Source organism: Mustela nivalis, assembly GCF_964662115.1.
Source record: "Mustela nivalis genome assembly, chromosome: 1".
Classification (NCBI taxonomy): Eukaryota; Metazoa; Chordata; class Mammalia; order Carnivora; family Mustelidae; genus Mustela; species Mustela nivalis.
This window is the reverse complement of record NC_139020.1, coordinates 165,800,767-165,815,000: the sequence shown is the minus strand read 5'-3', so window position 1 is coordinate 165,815,000 and position 14,234 is coordinate 165,800,767. Positions and strand designations below refer to the sequence as shown.

At 45.9% G+C, this 14,234-nt stretch overlaps 2 protein-coding genes across 11 annotated transcripts in view; one reads left to right on the top strand and one right to left on the bottom strand.

Annotated features, from left to right (window-relative positions):
- The first annotated feature begins 96 nt into the window (after positions 1-96).
- On the top strand, positions 97-10,035 carry TTLL3 (tubulin tyrosine ligase like 3). 7 transcript variants are annotated; one of them, XR_014298744.1, is made up of 6 exons: positions 97-471; positions 583-1,018; positions 6,117-6,552; positions 6,974-7,050; positions 7,240-7,466; positions 7,679-10,035. XR_014298744.1 is itself a non-coding variant. In XM_082682978.1 (5 exons), the coding sequence occupies exons 2-5, from the start codon at positions 665-667 to the stop codon at positions 7,970-7,972; spliced, it is 1,311 nt and encodes a 436-aa protein (XP_082539104.1). In that variant the 5' UTR covers positions 97-471; positions 583-664; the 3' UTR covers positions 7,973-10,035. The 7 variants fall into 7 exon arrangements, 5 of the variants coding, with proteins under 5 accessions (XP_082539104.1, XP_082539105.1, XP_082539103.1 ...); XR_014298745.1 differs by having other exon boundaries at positions 7,664-10,035; XM_082682978.1 differs by lacking the exon at positions 6,974-7,050.
- The window catches only part of LOC309840664 (lipid transferase CIDEC-like), a 32,013-nt gene continuing 19,561 nt past the window's right edge, over positions 1,783-14,234 (bottom strand). For 3 of the 4 annotated variants that reach the window (XM_082682931.1, XM_082682930.1, XM_082682933.1), the window contains 4 exons: positions 14,107-14,191; positions 13,763-13,886; positions 11,470-11,609; positions 10,216-10,651 (listed from right to left, as the gene is read on the bottom strand). In XM_082682931.1, the coding sequence (XP_082539057.1) occupies positions 10,460-10,651; positions 11,470-11,609; positions 13,763-13,886; positions 14,107-14,191 (541 nt within the window). In that variant the 3' untranslated portion in view covers positions 10,216-10,459. Of the gene's footprint in view, positions 5,014-10,215; positions 10,652-11,469; positions 11,610-13,762; positions 13,887-14,106; positions 14,192-14,234 lie in introns of those variants that run through there. The other variant, XM_082682932.1, reaches the window with a different exon arrangement.

Genomic DNA, 14,234 nt, shown 5'->3' with positions numbered 1-14,234 from the left:
GCTTCACTTCTTGCATCTGAAGAATGGAGGCATTATTATGAAACTCATAGCTATCGGTTACTGAATTCTTCGTATGTGACAGGTGCTAAGCACTTCGTGCATTTTCTCTCACTCATTCATGAAATCCCGGTGAAGTGGGTTCTAGTACGACCCCCATTTTACAGATGTGAAGGAGCACTTGGGTGAAAAGATCTCAACTAGTCAGTGGTGATGGTAGGCCTTGAGCAGTCTTGTTTTTTTGTTTTTGTTTTTGTTTTTGTGTTGAGCAGTCTTGTTGACTACAGGGCCCACATTCCTACCCACCTTAATACCTTCCAGGCGCTGGGAGGGCTAACTGAGACTAAAGCACATAGTTCTGTGGCCCCACAGGGAGTGCCCTCAGAGGGATGAGACTGGTTCTGGCCCTGCAAGAATATAGCAGGGCCCAGGCCTTTGTCCTTCTTGCCCTTCCTCACAGAGTCTCATCTCAAGGTAAATGATCTGGGATGGCCCACGGGTGGTTCCAGGGTCTGCCTGCCCTCCCCACATTTGGGTGGGAAAGGCTCAGGGAGCCAGACCCCAGCTTTCTGCTCTCTGCCCCAGCTCAGTGCACCTGTGCAACAACTCCATTCAGAAGCACCTGGAGAATTCATGCCATCGGCACCCACTCCTGCCCTCGGACAACATGTGGTCGAGCCAGAAGTTCCAGGCCCACCTGAAGGAGATGGGGGCCCCAGACGCTTGGTCCACCGTCATTGTGCCCGGCATGAAGGCTGCTGTGATCCATGCCCTGCAGACCTCCCAGGACACCGTGCAGTGTCGGAAGGCCAGCTTTGAGCTCTACGGTGCTGACTTTGTGTTTGGTGAGGACTTCCAGCCCTGGCTGATCGAGATCAATGCCAGCCCCACCATGGCCCCCTCCACTGCTGTCACCGCCCGGCTGTGTGCAGGTGTGCAAGCTGACACCCTGCGCGTGGTCATCGACCGGCGGCTAGACCGCAACTGTGACACAGGAGCCTTTGAGCTCATCTACAAGCAGGTGAGGTAGAGCCCAGACAAGACCCTGGGGAGTCTGCACCCCTTTCCAGGCGTCCCTAAAGTGAAACACAGGGCATTGCAGTTGGACAGAACTGGTTCAAGTTCTGGTCCTGCTACGCTGTCTCAGTAACACCACTTCTACCCTTGAGCCTCCGTTTCCTCATCTGTAAAATGGAGATGCCGTTACCATCTTTCTCACAGGGTTTGGGAGGATGAAGATGAGTTAATATGTGTGGATCATCCCTATGATCCGGTCATTGCACTACTGGGTATTTACCCAAAGAATACAAAAACACTAATTTGAAGGGATATATATATGCACCCTCTGTTCACTGCAGCATTATTTACAATGGCCAAATTATGGATATAGCCTAAGTGTCCATCGATAGATAAAGAAAGTGTAGTATATACAGTGAAACATCATTCAGCCATAAAGATGAAATCTTGCCATTTATAACAACATGGATGAAGCTAGAGAGTATAATGCTAAGTAAAATAAGCCTGTAAGAGAAAGGCAAATGCCGTATGATTTCACTCATATGTGGAATTTAAGAAACAAAAACTAAGGGAAGAAAAAAAAATAAACCCAAAACCAGATGCTTAACTATGGAGAACAAACTGATGGTTAGGGAGGGGAGGCAGGTGGTGGATGGGTGAAACAGGTGATGGGGATTAAGGAGGGTTGTGATGAGCATGGGGTGATGCATGGGAGGGCTGAATCACTATATTGCTATGTCGAAGACCTGAAACTGATGTAACATGGTATGTTAACTATGCTGGAATTTAAGAAAATTAATTGTAACACTAACAACAACAAAAATATACACGTGAGCCATATAGCAAAGTGTTAAAAGCAAAACCTCCCTGGGTTCAAATTCCTACTCAGTAACTATGAGCTGTTTGGCTTGGGACAGTTTCCTGACCCCTGTGGCACTCAGTCTCCTGATCTGTAAAGTAAGACTGCAAATAGTCCCTACTTTATAAGGTTTTGATAATGAGTTGACATAAGTAAAGCCCTTTAAAACAATGCTAGAACATAGTCAGTGCTACAGATTTTAGCTACTGTTACTACCTAATAAGATTGTTGGGTGTTTCACAATGGCGTCACATATAAGGTCTGGATGTGGGGTAAGAGTCAGTAGAAGCTGCTGCTGCTACTGCTGTTAATATTATTATTATTATTTTACTCCTTTGTAATAATTTTACTCCCCTTGTTCCAGAAAGAGATTTGAGTCTACTTATTGGAATGGAATAAGATTTTTAGAAGTCAGAAAACCAATTTCAAGGGTTACTTCCTAGGAGTTCTCTGTGGCTCTTGGTTCCATCCATTGGGATCTCAGTTCAGCCCTGAATCATCCTTCCTTTTCCATGAACATCCACAATAGTTCTTAGTCTGTTACATACTCATAGAAATTTGGGGGTACAGAAGCCTCTTTCATTTCATATTGTATCTGTCCCTTTTAGACCAAGTGGATTTTTTTTTAAAGATTTTATTTATTTATTTGACAGACAAAGATCACAAGTAGGCAGAGAGGCAGGCAGAGAGAGAGAGAGGAGGAGGAAGCAGGCTCCCTGCAGAGCAGAGAGCCAGATGCAGGACTCGATCCCAGGACCCTGAGATCATGACCTGAGCCGAAGGCAGAGGCTTTAACCCACTGAGCCATCCAGGCGCCCCTGTATTTGATATTTAAATATGTTGTGAAATGATCACCACAATAAGTCTAGTTAACATCCATTACCACACATAGTTATAATTTTATTTTCTTCTGATGAAAACTTTTAAGATCTACTTTCTTAGCAACTTTCAAATATGCAATACAGTATCAACTGTAGTTACCATGCTGTACATGACATCCATGATTTACTTTTTTTTTTTTCTTTTTTAAGAGATGGGGAGAGAGCAGGGTGGGGAGGGCTAGAAGAAGAGGAAGAGATAGAATCTTAAGCAGGTTCCATAGCCTGAGAAGGGTCTCGATCTCATAACCCTTGGTTCATGACTTGAGCTGAAATCAAGAGTTGGCCACTTAACTGACTGAGCCACCCAGGCGCCCCCATGATTTGCTTATTTTATAACTGGATGTTTGTACCTTTTGACCCCCTTCATCCATTTCACCACTGCCTCTGGCAACTGCTAATTGGCTCTCTATGAGTTAAGAGTTGTAGGTTTTATTTTTGTTTTTATTTTTATTTTAGATTTCACATATAATTTACATCATGAAATATTTATCTTTCTGACTTATTTCACTTAGTGTGATGCTTTCAAAGCCCAACCATTTTATCACAAAAGGCAATATTTCCTTCTTTTTTATGTCTAAATAATATTCCATGATAGCTAGTTAGCTAGCTAGCTAAACAGTCACATTTTCTTCATTCATTCATCCATTGATGGGCTGCCATGCACATGGGGGTACAGATATTCAAGATAGGAATACTTTCTTTCCCTTCAGATAAATACTCAGAAGTGGAATTGCTGGATCATATGATAATTCTATTTTTAATTTTTTGAGGAAGCTCCATGCTATTTCCCACAGTGGCTGCACCAGTTCTTACTAACAGTTCACAAGCGTTCCCTTTTCTTTACATCCTTACCAACACTTGTTTCTTACCTTTTTGAAAATAGCCATTTTACATGTGTGAGGTGATATCCCATACGGTTTTGACTTGGAGTTCCCCCAAGATTAGTGTGACGTTGAGCACCTTTTCATGTGCCTGTTGGCCATCTGTCTGTCATCTTTGGAAAAATGTCTGTTCAGATCCTCTGCCCATTTTTAAATCAGATTACTTGAGTTTTTGCCATTGACTTGTAGGAGTTCTTTATATATTTTAGATATTAGCCCCTTATCAGATATATGATTTGCAATCAGATATATGATTTTCTCCCATTTGGTGAGTTGCCTTTTCACTTTGTTGATGGTTTCCTTTGTTGTGCAGAAGCTTTTTAGTTATAGTCCCATGTTTTTATTTTTGCTTTTATTGCCTTTACTTTTGGTATCAAATCCAAAAAAATCATTGCCAAGATTGATGGCAAGGAGCTTAGTACTGCCAGTGTTTTCTTCTAAGGGTTTTATGGTTTCAGGTCTTAAATTCACTTTAATCTATTTTGAGTTGGTTTTTATGTGTGCTATAAATTGTGGTCTGGGTTCGTTCTTTTGCATGTGGCTTCTAGTTTTCCTAGTACCATTTATTGAAGAGACTGAAGGAGATACTTTTTGTATCCCCTTTGTCATAAATTAATTCACCTTGTATGTGTGACTTTATTTCTGGGCAGTTCTATATTCTGTTCATTTGATCTAGGTGTCTGCTTTTATGCCAGTACCATACTGTTTGATTGCTACAGCTTTGTAATACAGTTTGAAGTCAGTAAGTGTGATGCTTCCAGCTTTGTTCTCCTTTCTCAGAATTGTTTTGAGGGCTCCTAGCTGGCTCAGTTGGTGGAGTATGTGACTCTTAATCTCAGGGTCATGATTTTGAGCCCCATGTTGGGTATAAAGATGGCTTAAAAATCTTAAAAAAAAAAAAAAAAGATTGTTTGGACTGTGCGGGGTCTTTTGTGGTTCCATACAGGATATAGGATTAATTTTTCTATTTTTGTGAAAAATGCCATTGGAATTTTGATAGAGATTGCATTGAATCTATAGATTGCTTTGGGTCATGTGGACATTTTAATAACATTAATTCTTCCAATCCATGAGCCGAGAATATCTTTCCATTTATTTGTGTCTTCAGTTTTTTTCATTGGTATCTTAGTTTCTTTCCAATGTACAGGTCTTTCACTTCCTTGATTCCACTTGTCACAGGTTTTATTCCTTTGGGTGATCTTTAATTTCTTTTAATCTAGAGCAGCAGCACTGCTTTTTCTTCCTCCATAGTTTGTTTGGAACTTTTGAAGGGACCAGGCTGGTTGTTTTGTAGAACTGCCCCACATTTTGGATTTATCTGATTGTTTCTTCGTGGTGCTGTTTAGCTTGTTCTTCTGTTATCTCAATGTCCTGTAAACTAGAAGTTAAGCCAAACAGCTTGGTGAGGTTCAGGTTAAACATTTTTGGCAAGAACACTTGAGAGGTGATACTGAGTGCCTTATATGCTATCACAAGGCACACACTGTTGGACTGTCTCCTGATTAGTGATGCTAAGTCTGACCACAGGGTTAGGGCAGTGGCTACCAGATCTCTCCATTGTCACTTGGCTCCTCCCTCTGGCAATGATCACTTACTCTGTAAAGTGATGCTGATGCTGTGTGCACATGACACATTTTCCTGTCATCCTTTTCACCAACTTGTTTTGATACCCAGTTTTGATTCTTGCCTCCTTTGATCAGTTGGGTTTTGTGGGCTTGGTTATTTTTAACAAGATCCAAGTGATTCTGATGTTTAGATTCTAATCAGGTTATTCTACTGACACAGAAAATACCTCAGAGTACCTCAAGGTTAAAGGGGGGGGGTCATTAGCAAGACACAGGGGGCTTTTCTGGAGCCTAGCTACAGGGTGTACAGCTGGCTTAATAGGAACTGAAAATTGTACAGGAGCTCCTCTCTTGGACCTTTTTCTCTGCCTCCTTCTGCAAATTTGCTACTTCAGTCTCTTAGTAGAATGCCTTCATTAAAGCTCTTAATTTCTGCTTCCCCATAATGGGTTCATGCAGGGCTCCAGACAGGCTCCAAGCCTCTTATCTGTCTGGGTGACACAACTCAAATTCTGTCTGCAGAGACTCTGGCTTAACTCAGGAAGCTGTCTGTCAACAGTGGCCTGTGGAGCAGAGCCATACACATTTCAGCAGGGGCTGGGAGAACTTAGGGGAGGGTAAAAGGTAGGGAGTGCTGGTGGTAGCATGGCTAAGGCTCTCTGACTCCACTGAGTTACTAATCCCAGGGACTCTGTGACTTTCTAGGTTTTTTTTTTTTTTTTTTTTTTTTTTTTAAATTTTCTAGGTATTGATTCAGGCCTCCGGAGCCAGACTCCTTAGAGGACAGAGGTGGGCTTCCTGTTTCTTAGCCCAGAGATTAATTTCATCCATCTCTGTCCTGATTCCTTCTGGGCCTAGGATTCCAGCATCCAGCATCACTGTCTGAACAGGCCTCATCTCCTCTTCTTTTCCACAGCCTGCCGTGGAGGTACCTCAGTATGTGGGTATCCGGCTCCTAGTAGAAGGCTCCACCATCAAGAAGCCCCTGGCAATGTGTCACCGGCGGATGGGGGTCCGCCCAGCACTCCCTCACCTGCTGACCCAGAGAGGCTCTGGGGAAGGCAAGGACTCGGGGACCCTTACCCACAAGTCAGCTCCTAGGAAAGTTGCTGGGGCCAGGAGTCTGGGGCACACTGAGAAGCCAACCTTCACTGCCACCACCTCGGCCCCCGGAAAGGGGAAGAAAGGCAAGGCGAAAAGTGCCACAGCCCTGGTCTACCCCAACCTCCGGAAGTGGGAGCCCCCCAGCACCAGGATGGGCTGCATTTTCACCATGACCTTTGCTAGTGGGGACAGGCAACCCCACCCCTTGAACAGATTGCCATTGAGTCCGAAGAACCCCCAGGCCCTGGGTAAGATCATTCCCGCAAAACACCCTGGGGTCCCAAGGCAATTTCTTCCTGCTCTTCAAGCCCCCCATCCTAACCACCTGGATTTGCCCCACCTAAAAGACACTAGTAGCAAGGAAAAGCCACCACTTCCAAAGTATTTTTTTTTAAATGCACGTCCAAATGAGTATTGTTCTCTCCCAAAGTAGCCACCCTGCAAGGCAGCTGGACTTATTTCAAATGCCAGGACTCAATCCCGGGTCCATCTCTCTCCAGAGCCCAAGCTTTGCCTGCTGCAGTATTCTGCCTTTGCCTCCATGCAGAGTTGCCTCTGGGGGAAAGGAGCTAATTACAGCATTTAACAGTTTGCACTGTGCTGCTACCTAACCAGCTCCTTTAGTCCTCACAACCTAGCAAGGTAGGTGCTATTATCCCCATTTTCCAGCCGAGGTATCAGGAAGTATAAGGAAGTTGCCCGAGGTTGCACATCTCAGAAGGGGCAGAGCTGGGATGCAGACCCAGGTCTGTTGGACTCCAAATCCTGTGTTCTTCCCATAGCCTCTGGAGGAGGAACTGGGAGGGCTCCATCTGTCATCTCAAACCCCAAGCCTTCCTCTTCCCCCACCTCCCCACCCTTCATGCTCTCCCTGAGGGGCAGCTTGTTGGCCTTGGACCTTCCCCAGGCCCTCATGGCCCCTTTTGCTCCCACAGCCCCTTCCCCCTTCCCCAGCGTCCACACCAAGGCCCGGCTGCCTTCTCCCCATGTTCTCCGATCCCAGGGGCGGGTCCTCAGACTGCAACACAGCAAGCTGGTGGGCTCTCAGGCCCTGTCGACCACAGGCAAGGCCTTGATGACTCTACCTACTGCCAAGGTTTTGATTTCCTTCACACCTAACTCTGAGCTCAAGCTGGCATCCAGCGTCCTAAAACCAAGAAAGGTGGGCCTTGAACTGTGACTTGCACCCTGGTGGGCAGTGCTGAATACAGGGCTCTAGGGTCAGGGCTGGAGGGCACAGGCAAGGGCAGGTCTCAGGCAGGCTGGAGCCAGAAGGGAAGGGCTTTTTTCCCTCAGAACCCCCTTCCTGAACAGATTTCTTGATCATCTCTTCCACCTCTTCCCCCCTTTCACACCGAGGCTGTTGCTTCCCAGCGCCTTCGTGGTCCCCATCCTGGAAGTACCTTGTGGCCTCTACCTTTTGAAGTTGGAAATCTTCCTAGCACCCACAGGAAGATCAAAGCCAAAGGCAAGTTCAAGACCAGACTCTGTGACAAACCCAAGGCTGAGGCATGCTTAATGAAAACACTGAGCCTTCCAGGACCCCTGCCCTTTATCAAAGCATACCAGGAACTAGGGGGCATGGGGGACGTGAGGCCAGAGAAGCCCTTGCTTTGGTCCTCACTGCCCCTGTCCTGGATGCAGCGCCAAATAAAAAGGAGCAAGTGAAGTTTCCTGGGCTTGGCTCCATTTCTGTTGGATGGTGAAGAGAGAGTAGGCTGAGGCCCTGTGCCCCAACATCCAGAGTGAGAGCTAGAGGCTGTCAGACACCCTTCCACAAAGCAAAGGGCCAGAATTCCACCCCATAGCAACAGGCATGGGGTTTCCTATGCAGTGTCTCTCTGGCATCTCTGATCTTGGATTGGGGGTAAGCCTCACTTTGTAGATGAAGAAACAGGAGTCTGAAGGAGGAGACATGGCTTGCCCAAGATCATGTGGCAATGAGAAGGCTAGGATGTATTGCCAGACTGCTCACCACTGGGAGATCCCCAAGGCCCAAGTCCAGGGGAGAACCGGGCCCAGCAGCAGAGTAACATCTAACAGGTGTCAGATTTACACCACGAGATGGGGGAAGGATGGACCTCACCTAAACACCAGCCCTTCTCCAGAGCAAGTTGGTCTGTTCCTTCCTCAGCAAGGGCCCATGGTCTCCTAGAAAGAAATATCCGACCAGCCACACCCATCTGAAAAACTGGTATTTCTTAGTTGTAGTAAGTTGAATGTTAGCCTCCCTTCCCCCAAAAGATATATCTGCCTGGAACCTGTGAATAAGTTAATTTGGAAAAATGGTCTTCATAGATGTGATTAAGTTAAAGATCTTGAGATGAGAGTACTCTGGATTATCCAGGTGAGCCCTAAATGCAATGACAAGTGTCCTTAGAAGACGCAGACATGAGAAGACCATGTGAAGATGAGGGCAGACTGATGTGATGTGGCCATAAGTCAAGGCTTGCAGCCACCAGGAGCTGGAAGAGGCAAGGATTCATCCCTAGAGACTTCAGAGAACACAGCCCTGTTGACACCTTCATCTCAGACTTTTGGCCTCCAGACAGATCTCTGAGAAAATCAGTTTCTGTTATCTTAAGCCACTCAGGTTGTGGTAATTTTGTTACAGCAGTCCTAGGAAACCAATACGCTAGTCAAGTGAAGATACATACACTCTGCCAGCATCTCTGACATAACTGAACCAGGAAATGCACATGAGCAGCTTCACACCAGTGTTGTGCTAAGAGCTGAATGATGATGTTAACAGTAGAATGGATCAACTGGGAGAGTCATGCACTGGAATTCAGACCCACAGCACACAACACAGATGCATTTCACAGTGTGGAACAAAGAACAAATCGCTGAAGAGTATATACATAGATAGCACGACTCCATTTACAGAAACTTTAGAATTGGGCTAAACAAAATATGTTGTTTAGGGATGTATATTTGGTGGAAAAACTTAAGACAAACAAGGAAAGCTCCCATGTCAGGGGAGGGGCCTCCAACCTAGACTGAACAGTAGAACCCCTCCGGGAGATTCAAAAAAGATCGATGCCAGAATCTCCAGCCCAGACTGATTAAATTGGTATCTTTAGGGTGCAGAATCCCAGGGAAGGAAGGGGCTTTTTAAAAGTTTCACTGAGGGGGTTCTAATGTGGGGCCAGGGTTGAGAACTGCTACCCTAACAGGGAAGGAGAGGTATGTTTCTATTTCGTGCCAAGTGGTGCTTATATGGGAGTCGCCTTATAATTACTCTTTAAATCACAGAACTATTTATGTACTCTTCATATGTTTGATATATCTCACAATTTTTTCACGTAAAAGGTCTAAGGTCTTGACTTATATGAAGTCCCTGGAGTAATCAGATTCATAGACACAGAGGAGAATGGGGCTACTGGGAGGTGGGAGGATGGGGTGTCAGTGTTTAATGGGGCAGAGTTTCAGTTCTGCAGGCTGATGGGATGTGACAGTTGCACTACAATGTGAACATACTTAATGCCACTAAACTGCTCACTTAAAAATGGTTAAGATGGCTAGGGCACCTGGGTGGGTCAGTGGGTTAAGCCTCTGCCTTCGGCTCAGGTCATGATCTCGGGGTCCTGGGATTGAGTCCCATATCAGGCTCTCTGCTCAGCAGCGAGCCTGCTTCCCCCTTTCTCTCTGCCTGCCTCTCTGCCTACTTGTGATCTATCTGTCAAATAAATAAATAAATAAATAATCTTTAAAAAAATGTTTAAAACAAATGGTTAAGATGGTAAATTTTGTTATATGTATTTTAGCACAACTAAATGACAAAAAAGTTAGATATTTCCTCTCAGCTAGAACTGGGACAGAAACAGCCAAATAAAATCGCATACTGAACTCAGCAGAAAGTATGCTCCATGATAAACGTTTACTTTCTCAGCAAATCGTCAAAACCATACTATGAGGTAGGTACTTTTATTAACTCAGCAGAGAGGTGAAGTCATCTGCCTAACACCATACAGCAAGTGGCCTAGCCAGGCCTTGATCTTAGGTTTGTCCGAATGCAGAGCCCAGGATCTTAAAGCATGGCCTTAGTGCATGTTGAGCACTGACCTCATTCTCCTCAGGCCTGATCGTAGGTTCCTCCTCCTCCTCTCCCCTCACCTCCATCCCCACTGTTTGCCAGTAGGAACAGAAGGAGGACTATTGTTGGCGGAGCCCCAGGCACTGTAGGGTCCTGGAGAAATAAGGGGGTAGGGGTGCCAGAAGCTTCATGGGGGCCTCCCTGGGCCTCATGCCTGGAAGATGGAGACAGCGCAGGTGGAGATGCAAGGGCAGTTGGGCAGCCTGAGCCGGGGTCAGGCAGAGGCGTCTGAGGAGGGCTTCGTCCAGGACCTGGGGTGGGAGAGGCATGTCAGCATTCAGCCAGGTTGAGTTCCAACCAGCTCTAACCAAAAATGGAAGTAAGGCAGGTCTTCCCTCCCCTGCTCCCTCTCTGTCCATAGTTTCTTATTTGTATTCTCTACACAAACACACACTCACATATACCATCACACTATGGCAGAGACTGGCTAGCGTTCATCAAATCAGTTCCCACCTGGCACACAGCTAAACATTTTTGAGTCCCTCTTGCTTTTTTATTAACTGTATGCCACGTGATAGTTTTAGCCAATGGAACAGGAGTGCAAGTATAAGCAAGCCACTGCCAGACCTGACTCATGAAAACCTCCCAAATGGACCTGCACTGTACTGTCTCCCTTCATCTGCTGGCTGCATGGCAATGCCTGGGTCCCTGAGTGACCTTGGGGTAAAGCCCATCCCTACCCCACCCCCATTCATTAGATTTAATGGGAGGGAAACTGTTGTGTTAAACTCTGGGACTTTGGGGTAACTCTGTTAGAGCACATAGAGTAACCATAACCCACACACAATTATGTTTAGTCCTTACACCAGGGACATAAAGAACAACGGACTTAAAAGGGCCTTGAGAAATCAGCTGGTTCAAGTCCCTTATTGAACAGATGGGCAGAACAAGGCCTAAGAGAGGGGATGTTACTTGCTCAAGGCACACAGTAAGACAGGGCTTATAAATAGCTCTGGAAGCCAAGAGGGCAGCCACTCAGTCCTAGACTTCATAGCTAATGTCTGAAGGTGCTGCCCACCCTCACCCCACAGCCCACCCCCCGAAACAATAGGTAGGTGGGTGTGGGTACCTGTCTTTGGGGCTTGGTGCTCTCAGCTGGCAGTAGAAAGCGCTGGCCCAGGACAGTGCCCACACGGGCAGAGTATGTGTGATCCCCAAGCACAGGGCAGAGCTGTAGTACCATGTGTACCTGGAGTTGACTGGGGAACACTGGGGGACAGGAGACAGAGGACAGATGGTAGGCAGTTGCTCTTTCTGTCCCACCCAGGATCATCATCCCTCCTCTCCTCTGGGTAAACACCACCACTCTGCTCCCATTTACAGATCACGTGGTTTTAGTGAGGTCAATGCTACCGCCCGACTCCAGAGCAGGGCGCAAGAGCAGGTCAGCACCGTCATAACCATCAATCTACCCAGCCTGTAAGATTCGCTCATGAAGAGATACAACCCTGAATTTACTGCTGAAGCTACTGGAAACAAGGAATGCTTTTTCCTGCTAGGGTACTAAACTGGTGGGTGCAGGCCTGGAGCTGCCAGAGCCTCTGGCCCTCTCTACCGTGCCCAGAGGAGAGCCTGTGGGAGGGAGAAGCCAATATGCAGGAGGCAAAAAGAAATGCAGAAAGAACATCCCGAGGACATCCTCTGAGCCTCAAGATCTAGCCATGCCTAAACTTTAAGTTATGGGAGCCAATACCTTCCCTGTTTTTAGCTTACCCCAATTTGAACAGGTTTTGGGGAAACCTGACAAAGAAATGGGGAGCTATGTGCTAGGCATGGTACAAAGTGCTTCACATATGTAAATTTATTTAATCCTCATGACAGCCTGATAAGGGGGTCCTATCATCATTCCCATCTTCACACAGGAAAACTGAAGCTCAAAAAGAAGTGACTTGCCCACTACCATTAGCTGGGATTCAAACCCAGGAGCTACTACTCTGCTTCCATGTCTAGCAATATGGTGGACTGGATAATCTAAAAAATTTCTTGTTCTAAACCACCTAGAAATACCAGAAAAATATAAGAACCATCCTTTTAAATATAGAGCTGGGCAGAGGAAATTAAGGTCCCCAAGACCAAAGCCAGTGGAAAACAAATCCACAGTACACAAGTGCCAACGTTTCATCTATTCCAGGGATGCTGCAAATCTTGGTATCCAGGGGTCTTGGGTTTAAGTAGCTACCTAGGGGCCAGGGCTGAGGCCTTGGTACCCAAATGAAATCCTAGAGGAGCTACATCTTCAGTAAAGGGGTGAACCAGGAGAAAAAGCTAGTCACCGATGAAGACAGGTCATCACCTTAGGTATGGGTGAAGGGAGTGAAGTTTTCCCCTGAGAATTCACAACCATGAGCCCACTCTCACACAGGTTTGGGACTCAATACCAGCGTAATCTGTGAACTTCCAACCAAGACATTAATATTCAAAGAGAACTTGAAACTGATAGCTCTGGGGCATTTGGCAGAACCAATGGTAGAACCACTCCCGAGGGCCCTACCTACAGTGAGGCAACAAAGATTTCCACAGATAAAGGCCCAGCTGAACGTGAATCCACATTCCTGAATCACAGAGCAATGAAAATCTACCAAGTATGAGAGTCAGCATGAAACACCATAGGATTAGGCCCTCCAGAACTTCAGACAATGAAAATACAGAAATATATATAGAATAGAAATATAGAAATATCAGTATGTTTAACTTGAACAAATATGAGAATAAAAGATACTCTATATTTTTCAGGGCCATTTTAATTTGTAAAACAACCAAATAGGACTCCTAGAAGTGAAAGAAAAATACAGTCAATGGATGGGCTGAATTGGCAGATCCAACTGAAAAGAAAACTATTCACCTGGAAAATAAATCTAAAGAAATTACCCAGATGAAGAATTACCGGGATGAAGAAATGAAAAATATGAAAGAAAAGAGACCTAGTAAGTAGAATGAGAAGGTCAGACACCTCTCTTAGGCATTCAGAAGGAAGAGAACAGAGAAAATGCAAGAGGTGCAACATTTGAAGAGAACTTTCTGGGATTGATGACATATATTTTCAGACTGAGGAAACAAAGTGAATTCTAAGGAAGATAAATAAAACTGAGCCCACACACCTAGATTAGGCACAGTGAAACCACAGAACAAAACTTAGAGATCAAAAACTTAAAGAAAAAAAAAAATAGATGGGCTACAAAGGAATGACCATCAGACTGGCAGCAGAAGCGCTGTCTCCTCCAGTTGTGTCTGACTACTTCCTTCTTAGAGACCATCAAATGCTCCCCAAGCTGCCATTACCATCACCACCACCTTCTTCCCACTCCCCCTCCCCACGCCCCAGCCAATTGCAGTTGTGAGGGTTGGCAAGGTTCCAGACCCACCTGTCAGTGGCTGCAGCTGGACCAGGGCACAGCCAGAGCCCATGGCCACCACATGGAAGTGGCTGAAGGTCCTCTTGACACCTTCTTGGAAGTCTTTCCGGGATGGGGACTTCACTGGAATTACCTGTGGTGTCAGCCCCCAAGAATGAACAAGCTTCACACATATCTGGCAGCTCACCCAGACCCTCTCTGCTCCCAACAGATGGAGCCAGAGTATAAGCAGTGGTCACTTGCCTGTTTTAGGGGACAAGAGAGCCAGCCACCCCAAGTCTATACACTTGACTCCTCTTTAGGGATCATATATTTGGAGAGTCCCCTCCTGTTCCCTCCCAGACCTGACTTACTAGATCAACACCATCAATGTGTTCCAGTTTCAGAGTTGCCTGGATATCCCCCTCAGAAGTAGCTGGAATCCCATCAGTGACAGCACTGAGAAAGAGGCAGGAAGAGGTCACAGGACGGCTTGCCAGGA

Coding starts and splice junctions, on each gene's coding strand:
- TTLL3 (XM_082682977.1), top strand. CDS start 665: ATGTGGTCGAGCCAGAAGTTCCAGGCCCACCTGAAGGAGATGGGGGCC. Junction 6,553..7,239: donor GAAGAACCCCCAGGCCCTGG/GTAAGATCATTC, acceptor TTGCTCCCACAG/CCCCTTCCCCCTTCCCCAGC. Junction 7,467..7,663: donor GCGTCCTAAAACCAAGAAAG/GTGGGCCTTGAA, acceptor TTTCACACCGAG/GCTGTTGCTTCCCAGCGCCT.